The sequence below is a fragment of the Mixophyes fleayi genome, chromosome 1 (assembly GCF_038048845.1).
Source record: "Mixophyes fleayi isolate aMixFle1 chromosome 1, aMixFle1.hap1, whole genome shotgun sequence".
Classification (NCBI taxonomy): Eukaryota; Metazoa; Chordata; class Amphibia; order Anura; family Limnodynastidae; genus Mixophyes; species Mixophyes fleayi.
This window is the reverse complement of record NC_134402.1, coordinates 352,651,373-352,663,588: the sequence shown is the minus strand read 5'-3', so window position 1 is coordinate 352,663,588 and position 12,216 is coordinate 352,651,373. Positions and strand designations below refer to the sequence as shown.

At 37.7% G+C, this 12,216-nt stretch overlaps 1 protein-coding gene and 3 non-coding genes across 5 annotated transcripts in view; 1 reads left to right on the top strand and 3 right to left on the bottom strand.

The window, feature by feature from the left end:
• Positions 1-868: 868 nt before the first annotated feature.
• On the bottom strand, positions 869-940 carry TRNAD-GUC (transfer RNA aspartic acid (anticodon GUC)). The gene has a single exon. It is a non-coding gene; the product is annotated as a tRNA-Asp (tRNA).
• A 635-nt stretch (positions 941-1,575) lies between these two features.
• Positions 1,576-1,647, bottom strand: TRNAD-GUC (transfer RNA aspartic acid (anticodon GUC)). Its single transcript has one exon. It is a non-coding gene; the product is annotated as a tRNA-Asp (tRNA).
• A 253-nt stretch (positions 1,648-1,900) lies between these two features.
• TRNAA-UGC (transfer RNA alanine (anticodon UGC)) lies at positions 1,901-1,972 on the top strand. Its single transcript has one exon. It is a non-coding gene; the product is annotated as a tRNA-Ala (tRNA).
• A 1,602-nt stretch (positions 1,973-3,574) lies between these two features.
• The window catches only part of DHX37 (DEAH-box helicase 37), a 33,600-nt gene continuing 24,958 nt past the window's right edge, over positions 3,575-12,216 (bottom strand). For both annotated transcript variants that reach the window (XM_075176897.1, XM_075176906.1), the window contains exons 18-28: positions 11,236-11,342; positions 10,342-10,530; positions 9,199-9,323; positions 8,439-8,555; positions 8,191-8,363; positions 7,341-7,455; positions 6,148-6,285; positions 5,563-5,657; positions 5,399-5,472; positions 4,995-5,092; positions 3,575-4,781 (exon numbers count right to left, since the gene is read on the bottom strand). In XM_075176897.1, coding sequence (XP_075032998.1) covers positions 4,699-4,781; positions 4,995-5,092; positions 5,399-5,472; positions 5,563-5,657; positions 6,148-6,285; positions 7,341-7,455; positions 8,191-8,363; positions 8,439-8,555; positions 9,199-9,323; positions 10,342-10,530; positions 11,236-11,342 — 1,314 coding nt within the window. In that variant the 3' untranslated portion in view covers positions 3,575-4,698. The remainder of the gene's footprint in view (positions 4,782-4,994; positions 5,093-5,398; positions 5,473-5,562; positions 5,658-6,147; positions 6,286-7,340; positions 7,456-8,190; positions 8,364-8,438; positions 8,556-9,198; positions 9,324-10,341; positions 10,531-11,235; positions 11,343-12,216) is intronic.

Below are 12,216 nucleotides of genomic sequence, written 5' to 3'. Positions count from 1 at the left end.
GCAGCTCTGGCCGGTATAAGCCACGGGGAACCAGAGCCGTAACTAGGTGCGACCACCCAAGGTGCAACGCTAAAGGGGGCGCAGTTCAGGAAAATTTTAGGTTAGCTTGGTTAAAATTGAGGGCTAGGGGGGCAGCATTTGTCTTTCTCGCCCCAGGCGCTAAAATTCTAAGTTACGGCACTGTGGGGAACCATCTACAGCAACACTGATCTCAAGGCAAGAAGTCAGGTGTATCAGTCCCTTTCTCTGACTCCATTGGGGAACGCTGCGCTTCATCCCTTTGCTTTAACTGTTTTGTTGTTGGTGTTGTTGTTGGTGTATAACTTCACGTTGTTCCTTGTTGTGCCTATTTAGCCCCTCTCTTCTGAGCTTTGCCAAATGAAATCTGAGGATGGCTCCAGATGGGTGGGGCATAGTAGGGGAGGAGCTATGTCATAATTTCAGTTTTAGAGTGCCTTTACTCCTGATGTACCTAGTCCTGATACCCTTTGTCGCAGTGTATCCTAATGAGTCAGAGAAATGGATTATAGGGTGAATAAAAAAATAATTTTTTCCTAAACCATCTTAAGATGGAAATGTAAGGAAAAGTGAAGGCTCTAATACTTTAACTGTATTTGACAGAATGTCTACTTTGAGCTCAGTAATTGATAGTCTATGGATTAGCTACAAAGAAGCATTTACATTTTTCAATACAAAATGTAAGGACAATTGTAAGGACTTTTATAGTTAATAGCAGGAGACAATAGTAAGAGATGTATGCAATTAAAATTAATATATATTTGGGTTATTGTGTACATGTGAACATATCACATATCACTTTATAGTTTTAGTCAAGGTAATTGGAATTTTAGAAAAGAAAATTTAATGCCTCCCCGTCGGGGAATCGAACCCCGGTCTCCCGCGTGACAGGCGGGGATACTTACCACTATACTAACGAGGATTAGCTGTGGTACATTATGCTGTGTGCTATGTAATATTATGTCTTCTATGTAATTAGAAGTTGTACAAACGTAGCTAATATTCTCATAATATTCTGATAAAGTCTGATAGGTGAAGCCAGAGTGAAGAACTATATATTACCTAGTAAACTGTATATAGTCTGATAGGACAAACATTTCTACAAGCCTTCATGTTTGGATTAATAATGGGTCGCAAATGCAAAAAATCGTTTCCAGGATTGCAGATTCATTTGGTTTAATCAAACGTTAAAATGCAACTTGCTTTGCGGCAAAAGAGTTCCATGTGTGCTTCCTACAGCTGGATAGAAAAATGTGCGCTTCCTGCTGACTGATAACAGAAGAAAACAATCTCCTTTCGACAACACCAGACCCATCCTTGCATGTCCTTTGTTCAAATGAGCGTCAAATATTATTGAGATTTTCATTTTCTATATAACAAAGAATTGATTACTGTAGTGATCATACATACTACCACTGACAAATCTTTTTCTCAACCACCCCCATCCAAAAAATGTACCTCTCCATAGGGGAGGGTTATTGTCTACATTACATATGCCATAACACATATCACTTTATAGTTTTAGTCAATTGGAATTTTAGAAAAGAAAATTAATGCCTCCCCGTCGGGGAATCGAACCCCGGTCTCCCGCGTGACAGGCGGGGATACTTACCACTATACTAACGAGGATTGGCTATTACACATAAGCATACTCGCAGTGTGATGTCAAGAAGACTATTTCTTAAATAAAAAAAAAAGAAATCGTTCAGCATATTATTACAAATGAAAGGTTCTGGACTTATTTGCTAAAAGAGTTTGAGAATAGCTATATTGTTGAAGTTACATTTTTTACGAATTAAAAAGAAAACAAATTACTTTCTATTCAAGTTAAACTACCTATCGTCTTCCATTTCAATGCCAAATGAACACCATGTATTAACTAGGGGATGTAGCTCAGTGGTAGAGCGCATGCTTTGCATGTATGAGGCCCCGGGTTCAATCCCCGGCATCTCCAGTTGTTTTGGTTGTCTACAGGGACATTATTGTTACGTCTTTTGTTTTCATTTTAACTTTTCATTTTAACTTTTCACTCTAACTATTCAGCGTGCACTGAGCTGAAAGCATTCATTTCCAATATTTTTATCAATTATTTTACAGACAGCAATCAAGTTTTGCTAACCTGTAATATATCAGCTTGTTCATGTATTTTGAGCAAATGCTCATATTCTTGATATGTCTTCCAGAATATTGAACAATACAGTGCAAACTGCACAGGAGGCAATGCTGAACAAGTGCCAGGGGCCAGGAGGTAAAACGGATGTTTCATACGTTGGCATAACAGTGTGTAAGTAGCCACAATATATTACAAACAAAACAAGTAACTATATTGCAACCATCACAAAGATGTATGTTAAAGTTCCTATGTCATACCAAAGTAGAGCCACTAACAATAACCTATAAAGATGTATAGAATTAGCAATGTTGTGTCTGTGGTATAAACTTTAGAATGTTATTATTGGCTCTGATTTTTATTACCTCTAATATCCTAGTAAACTGTACATAGTATGATAATGCAATCAGAAGGGAAAAAAACTGCACATCTATTAATCTGTATATAGTCTGATCAGGAACCTTTATATGTGTCTTCATATGTTTATATTAATATTAGGTCACAAATGCAGGACATCTTCTCTGGGATTGTAAATTCATACGGTTCTGACAAGTGTTAAACAGATATTGAAAAAGGCAAATTTGCTTTGTGTAAAGGGGTCAGGGGGCCCCTAGAACCTTAGTAAGTCATTTTTTAAGCTAGATACAGCAATGTGCAATTCCTACTGAACGATAAAAGGAATCCCTCATCTCTTCTATAACACCAGAATGTGTTGTAGAAGAGGTGAGTGCTAAAAACACTACAGCCCGGACTGCACAGAGGAAAATGCTGAGCTGCCAGGGGCATGAGGTAAATAAGATTTTATACATTTGCATAGGGGTGTGTAAGGGGCCACAATATATTATTATAAGTAACTATTTTGCAACGATCACAAAAATGTGTGGAGAAATTCCTATGGCATACCATAATAGAACTACAACAATATGTTTTGTCAGTGGTATAAACTCTAGAATTATTATTATTATTAGTATTTATTTATAGGGCGCCACTAGGTATCCGTAGCGCCGTACAGGGACAGACAGAAACACGGTACAGGGTGAGACATCACGGAACAGTTAACAAAAAGCACAGTAACTCAGAAGCTCAATGTACAGCTAGATGAGAGGCGAGAGCCCCCAGCGGGGTAGAGAGAGGGGTAGAAGGGCCTCACGGAAGAGACAAGGAGCCGGAGAGCAGAGTTAAGGTGGTGGAGAACAGGAGAGGATGTCCTGCTGGTTCCAGTGGAGGGGGGCAGCACGTGAGAAGTCTTGGATGCGAGCATGGGAGGTGACCAGGGGGGGAAGAGAGGCGACGGTCATTGGCCAAACGCAGAGGGCGGGATGGAGCATGAATGGAGATGAGGCTGGAGATGTAGGGAGCAGTGGAATGTTTTTTTATTGGCTCTAATAACCATTAACAATATCTTTCATAGCAAAGGTAGGTATGAAAAACAATACAATGAAAATATTAAAATATATAATATATTTTTATTTCACATTAAATTATACACATACATATATTATAATATGTAGTTCTTGAAAACAACCTAAAATTTTGGTTGTCATAGATATTACATGCAGATCTGCCAAAACAACAAATGGCGCTGTACAATGTATTACTATATATGCAACATAAATGGTGGGGCGCACTACAAAGTGACACCTTTAGGGAAAATGAAGAAAGATTATGGTAACAGTTTTTAAGGTTGTCATCAAAGATGCTCCCCTGAGGAAATTCGCTCCGGCCAATGAAACGCGTTGAGAACACCCCATTACGTGACGTCACGCCGTTATGTTCCACTGTGGAACGCATGCTGTCTATCGATCTCCATACTGAATGCTCGTGGATCACCATTCTTAGCACTGTGAGTGCATCTGTACACATATGGTCATCTAGAACACCCTTCACCATCAAGTATTCACCAAATAGGACATCTCTGGACTTGCATATTCCGCTATTGCAGGATACCAAGGTTGGTCATAAGACTTTTACCATATTGGACCGATTAACTCATTTTTCTCATACTACTGAGATTTCTCGGATATTTTGTTTTGGTTTTGGCATCATTTGGACTTGGTTGACAGTATTTGCCTGGTTATTTATATGTTCATTCATTGTTTAGTAATTTATTTGTCATCCTTTATATTGCATTTTATTTATTCGCAGCTGCAAACATTGTTTTCTATATTTTGATGTTTTTAGGTTATTAAATGCGTGCAATTGTTAATCTGATGTCATATATTCACTCACTATTTTGTTTACAATCAGATATACCCCTCTGTGAGAATACTATCATCACCATTTTATCCCTGATAGAACCAATAGAGCATTTATATTATATTATAGCATCAGATCACATTTAGAATATTCCATTCCAATAGTGGCAATTGAGCGCTTACTTATACGACTGTCCTAGAAAGTGACACCTTTAGGGAAAATGAAGAAATATTATGGTAACAGTTTTTAAGGTTGTCATCAAAGATTTCAAGGCACTTGTCCATTTAATGTGCTTTCAAATATAAACAATTTCCAGAATCTGTTTTTGTCCATTACTGCGGTCCATAGTTCAGCTGCTGCTTTATTTCATGTTCTCAAGAAGTGACTGGTGGCCAGGCTTTGGTTACTTCATTGTGTATACTTTCAGGGATCCATTGACAAAATTCATGTAAAAGGTCTGAAACAAAATAAAAGTTTTGTTTTTCAGAATGAAAAATCACATGTGTCCAGATATATAGACATTTACAACAGAAAACAACAACACAGTCAACAAAATAATATTAAACACTATTAAGGGGACAGCAGTAATGAGAAAACATTTGTATTTAAGCAATACAAGACTATACATGCAAATAGCCCCAATTGTTCCAGCAAAATTACATTTACTTACATTTAGGCTCATTTTTCCAGGCAGAAAGCAATGCACATCGATTGTCTACCTTTTTAGAAACCATGGCTTTTAGGATAACTTCTGTTCTAGGTTGAAGTCTAAAAGGAATAAAATAAAAAGTATCAAATCAAAAGAAATAAAAACACATCAAAATAAGAAAACAGATCTTTTAGCAGCAATTATGCTAATTTATAGCAGACGATTGCTAGTTGGAGAACTCATTACATCACAAATTAACTGCACTTTGGCTGAGAGATAATTTAGAGAAAAAATTCCACCAAGTGCTCAAACAGCAGGATCAATTTCTTGCATAAGAAATGGATGAATGAGCTATCTGGCATACAGTTAGATATATCACTAAACTATGACAGTAATGTTTGTTATTATATTTAAATTACACTTACTTGGCCCATGTTTTAAGCATTGTTATAGGACTCGACAGGAGAATACTGGTGTAGGAGCCCAATTTTTTGATCACCTAAAGAAATAAATTAGCATTTAGTATTAACAGGAAGTGCCGTGGTAATTGGCAATTATAATTATTTGCCAGCAAATAACTTTTTTATACCTCTCCTTCAAGCAAAAACTTAGCAAAATACTTATAGCGTTCTAGGCCTTCTGGGTAATCAACCAACACAGCAGGGAGCTGCCACCCGACTCGATCTGAGGGATAAAGAATCACAGATGATCAGGTAACACAAAATACAGAAAAACACCTACTGTAGAATTATCCCTTCTTTTCAAAGAAAAATTCAATGCAATATGGATCAGCTCTGCCAATGCCAGTACCTGGGCTTGCCTTTCAGAAGGACACTTTGGGATTGTCCTTTAGATTACAGAAGTTGCTCTGTCTATAGCAATCAGGGGACCAGGAACCAAACCAAAATAGATGTTACCCCCACCACAGGACATGCAGGATGTCACTGACAGAGGGTGTCTGCGCATCAGTGATGGCAGCACCTACAGTAGCAAGCAGCCACCACCATTCATTTGACATTTACAGACATCAGTTTGCAGAGTGGCAATGCAAATTATGTTTATAAATGTAAAATTGTGTGAAGAGGTCAATGTGACAATTTTTACATAAACATGTTTAATGTGTGCGTTTGTATGCACTGCTTCCATAACAAAGCATATTTTGTAATATACATACAGAAGGTGCTTGGTCTGTGGCACTTCACATTTCCTGAATCTGGGCAATAAAACGGAGCTGGGTTTTCCAGGGGGTTTCCAAAGTGACAATATTGAGGAAGCAGGGCAGGAATCCACTCGGGCTCAATGGAGGAAACACCTAGAATAATCGCAAAAAGCATTAGAGCCTTCACTTATCCCTACATTTAGAGCGAGTTCCAGCTTAAGATGGTTTATGAAAAAAAGATGTTTTTTTTTTTATTCACTGTAAAATCCATTTCTTTGACGCCATTGGGGAATACTATGACAATGGCTTATAGTTGGTGGATTAAGAGGAAAGGCACTTTAAAACTCAAAATTATTTGAGCGGATAGCTACTCCCCTACTATCCCTCTCCCATCTGGAGACATCATCATCATCAGCTTTTTATATAGCGCCACTAATTCTGCAGCACTGTACAGAGAACTCCCTGCCCCATTGGAGATTACAGTCTAAATTCTCTAACACACACACACACACACACACACACACAGAGACTAGGGTCAATTTGACAGCAGCCAATTAACCTACTTGTATGTATTTGGAGTGTGGGAGGAAAACGGAGAACCTGGAGGAAACCCACGCAAACACGGGAAGAACATACAAACTCCACACAGATAAGGCCATGATTCGGAATTGAACTCATGACCCCAGTGCTGTGAGGCAGAAGTGCTAACCACTAAGCCACTGTGCTACCAGGTTGCACACCCCGTCGCAGGGACCCAGAGTGAAAGAAGCCCACAGACTCTTCACTCTCTAGGAAAAGGTCCCTGCGCTGTAAAAACGAAACAATTAGTATTAATAAAATGATAAAATGGCCAGAAGCCCAAAATAAAATGCTGTACTTTTAAAGCACTTTAACTTTATCTCCACATGCGAGGAGAATAGGGGAGGAGCTATTCAGTGAAATAGTGTGAGCTTTAAAATGCCTTTACTCCTGATCCACCTACTATACACAATTGTTGCAGTGTCCCCCAATGGCAGGAAAGAGAAAATGGATTTACAGAACATCTAGATAGCTTTTATTCAGCCACTGCATAAGCTAAAACTAGCTGACCCACCGTTTACAGAAAAGCAGGTTTTTGGCTAGAAGCAGTTTATGAAATATAACCAAATAGAAAGAAAATATAAATGCAAATTCACAGACAAAGGATTCATGAAACAAATACAACATACCTTTCATGTACATTTTGGTTGTTTCCAAAATTTCTTGGTAAACCACAAAATCAGGAAGCTGTCTGAAGAGGGAAGAGTTTGGATGAATGAAAACTGGATCTTCAAGAAGAGGTGTCTGGAAATTAAAAAAACAATAACCATGTAAGAGTTTAACAAAAACAGTTCTAAGTAAGCATTAAGAAATGTATAATCTTGAGATTTAACAACTACATTTTGTAAAATATTGCACATAACTAAAGGCTGGTTCCATTGTTCCACATCGTATATACGGTAAAGCAGCAATAATGGAAAGCCATACACCGAGATGAGAGGCAGGGCACACAGGTACCAAAATAAGTTTGTTTTGTTTCAGGTCTATGAAGACCTGCATTGATCACAGCTTGTTGATCCACTGGATATTTGGGTGCCAAAGACAGTGAAACCAGTGAATTTTGACTTGTAAAGTCAAAATTCATCTACTATAGAAAAGCAAACTTATAAATGGTTATAAAATTGATCCAATCCAGTGATCATAGACCCCAGAAGAGCTATAAAAATAGGAGGGAGATGCTATATATTTAATATAATCGTTTAAATAGCACTCGAAAAACAACATCGAGAACCACCCCAGGTCTGAAATTATAATAGGTAACATTTGCAGTCAATAGGAGCTTGAATCTTATCCATATTTTTATTCTTTTATTTTCCTGCAAAGATTATTGAGTAATATGTAGTGAAGAGCAGTGCAGGCTAACAATTGCAATTAGATGATATTTTGGATGTGATATAAAACAATTACCTCTAAAGCTTAAATATATACTTATGCGCTGGTTAAGACCAAGGGCTGAAACAATTCATATGATTTGCTGACCTTATAAGCATTCCTCCATTTCTCATCAAGAAGTTCTTCTGGGCGAATTCGTCTGGCTATGTGATCGCCCAAACCAGACATTACAATTTGTCTCAAATAGTTCACTTGCGTCTCTGTAGGGGGTTGCATCTTGGAGTCAAGGAATATGGAGATATTGGAGCACAGTGAATTCACTAGAGAAAAAAGCAAACTGTTAATTATTTACCGACATACAAATTACTAATCTGGTTCTAAAGCCTATTTCTCACCAGTTGTGGTTAGCTGTCCTCGTAAACGTCTTATTTCCATCATGGCTTTAAACCTCAGGCCATTACGTTCACAAAAATTAGGAGTCAATCCAGAGTATTCACAAGCACCCACAGCCCCTGTGAAAACAAGTGGTTAGAAATGGCAAGCTGCCCTGGACTGCTGCTACAACAATGAATGGAGGAGCAGGAACGTAATTGCAGGGCAGATTCAGAACTACTCAAAAGTAAACAGTGATGTAAGATTGAATATTACACTTGGGTCTTTCCACTGTCCGGATGACCTCAACAAGAGAAGACAGGAGAATGCGGTCTAACCCTGTGTATATTCCCCAGTACAACAGGAACTATTTCTCTGTAAGGGAACTTTCTACATTTGATAACTTTAAATCAACAGACACTCCTTTAATGTTATCTTTACTGCATAAATGAACTTCCACGTTATGCGGCATCTTAAATAAACAAACAGATACTTTTTAACACTCATTTCTGATCTTGCAACTTGATTAACATTGGCTGGTATCTGCCTCACATATTTAACAATACATATTGCTCTTATTATTGAATATTTATGTGTGAATGCATTCACTCCATTTCATATATTTTCTATTTATACGTATTTTTGTCAAACCTTAGAATTAAGTATATAAAATCTTTTTACCTAAACCAATATACTATTAACGGCTTTACATTTACACATAAAGGATCCTCAGCTTACTGTGCCTTATCTCTGTTATTTCCCCCATGGTGCTCTATTACATACCTAACATAACTATGAGATCACCAAGTTTCTGTGCAGGGCCTTGACCTGCCCAGATCCTCTGCATCTGCAACACTCGAGCCTTCTTGCCTTTCAAGGTCTCATTCTCTTCATCATTAAGTGCCGGTCTAAATAAAAGAAAAACAACACACTTACACAGTCATACGCGATAATCCATCAGACACTACGGAAAGTGCTTCGCTTGGACCAATGTTCTGTCAGGGTATTTGCTAGTTAAATTAAATAAATGGGTGCAGCAACTGAGTACATCCCTGCTTACTAGCCCACTCACGGCTTATCTAGCATACAGGTCTTCAAGACCTTTAGAGCACACACAGCGAGTTTAATCTCGAAAAAAAACCAAAACACAATCAGTTTCATTACATTTCACCTCATAGCAGATGTGTCAGGTTTGTGAAAAAAGTAATGCACAAGCCATTATGTAAAACCTATGTATGTATGAGTCACGTTCACTCCCAGATAGCTTCCTTTTACTGTTCCTCTGTGCTCAGCAGAGAAGCAGTCGAGATGCAGCATTTGCAAAAAGCATGTGCCAAAGTAATGTGCTGCTTCAAGGGAGGAATAGGTATAGGGAAATGTACGTGTGTTTCTGTATAGCATAGCACAAGGCATTATGTAATACTGTTTCACAAGCACTGACAGCTCTTCTATTAAGTTCAGTGCATTTCTCATTTGTGGACAGACCTGTAACCTTTTGTAGTATACAGAACAGGCCTTTTTCTTTGGGTCTCCTATCACATGGTAATGTCTGGTAGGCCTCATGCTATAGGCGAAAGAATACCACTGACAATCCCAAAGGAGGCAAGTAGGTATAACTGGGTAAAAGCAAGTTACTGTCCTTCCTAAAAACACCAAATTGGGTAACTACATCTGTGTTCGACAAGCAAGCTACAATAAGAAAATCAAATCAATAAGATTGAAATAGGAAACTAATGAATAGGGCAAGAGGGACTGTAAAAGTGAAGCTGAGCAGCGGTGCTGCAGAGGGTACAGAAGAGTTATTTGCCTTAGTGTCCAACTACTAGCAGGATGTGCTATACCCATGTATCTGCGTGGCCCTATGCTATACAACATGAATGGGGGGGGGGGAGGGGGGTATATACATAGATCGTTTGTGCCACCAACCTGTCCAGTTCCTCAAACAATTCTCTCACAGTCATGGCCGCCACAATAGTAATAATGTATGGCAAGCATTCGTGTTGCTTCCCCAGAGCGAGCATTTTGGCATAGCGTGGTGCTACCGGAAAGGATGCCATAGTCCTCCCTAGGGGAGTGATTGGGCTACTAAGTTTAGCCTTCTGTAGGACATTTAGTCTGTAAAAACAAAAGAATAGTTTATATGTTAAAACAAAACAATCCATTTATTCTTACCTGAACAACTCCCCTATCAAAATAGAATCAAAGGTCCTTTACTGCAGCATATAATCCATAATAAAAGCAGTTATATAAAAATGGCCCACTCTATTAAAATGTCTAAGTGAAAACATAAAACATATGTTGCATGTAAGATATCATACAAGTTCTACTTGTAGAAAATAATCTCTGCAAAGAAGAGTAAAAGAAAGAACTCCATTCCTTGTTTTACAGAGGTATAAAACGGTTTAACCACACAGCAGTATATTTAGAGAGAAACCACCACATTCATTCTATTGTTATCAATTCAAGTACATTGACACAAAGTTAAGACTTTAAAAAAAAAAAAAAAAAAGAATTAATGTATACTGAAATTACTGTGGATGTTTCATCTTTTTACCTTGATTGATGGCATTGGTAGTAATTTGCAATCCTCTTAACTAGCATAAATGTTACATCAAAATTTTCAACCTTGTTTTTGCACAGTAAAATATATCTGAATAGTGCAGCCTACTTTGCAAGCCACTACAAACTGTAGAAATATCAAAGCATCACATCAGTAAAATGCTACCACAAATTAAATACATCTCAAGTTTAATACTACACATTTTAATTTTGTGGAAATACTATGAAATGCAAAATATCAATTAGATGGCTAAGAGTTACCTGCCAATTTTGGGAGGGTCCTGCAGTGCTCCAAGTGAGATTAATAATTCCTCTGCTGCTATCAGGGCATCAGCAGATGGTGGTGTGGGGAAAGGAAAATTTACAACCTGACAATAAAAGATGTCACTTTTAGATTATTAACACTTTTTACAAATCAAACATACTTAAATAGGAGGAACTTAATCATATGCCTGCTTTAGCTACCCTACCAAATATTGTCTACATATACGAAGATGTTATAAGGACACAAATGACATAACCATATACTCCCAGGTAATGTATGCATATATATTACATAATTCTTGTACAAGTTGCTGTCCATACATTTACTCTTCATATATGCACATAGGGCCTGATCAGACGCAAGCCCATTTATCATACATGAAATAGCTCTGCGCATGCTCAGAAACGGACCTTATGTCAATGAAAGCAACTGCATGCAATTCATGTCCTTACACAAATGACACATACGACTGCTTACGACTTGAGTGGCGAAATGGGGGAGGGACTAACGTAGGAAATGTACAGTAAGGGCGTTACTATGCAGATGAGGCCGATTCAAGTCTTTTTCATACAACCTAGGTGAAAATGGAACGGATAGTGATGATTGAAATGACACTCTAGCTAGCACAGAACATGTGTATTGAAGACTACAAAAATGAGAAAGCATTTTTAGCAAAGTATTAATGTAAAAAAAAAATGTATAAATGATTTTACTGTAGTTATTTTATTTTATATTACAATAATTGTTTTATGCGTTCTGATGTGACCTTTTATTATACATAAGCAAGTACTGTTCATCCAGGTTCAAATTGCAAATGAGATTTTATACTTACGTTAAATCCTTTTCTCTTAGCCCATTGGGGGACACCAGACATTGAAGTATTGAGTGTACTATAGCTCCTTCCCCCAATCCATCAATGGACTAGAAGAAAAGAATTTAACATACCGTACATATAAAATCTTATTTTCTCTGTCCTC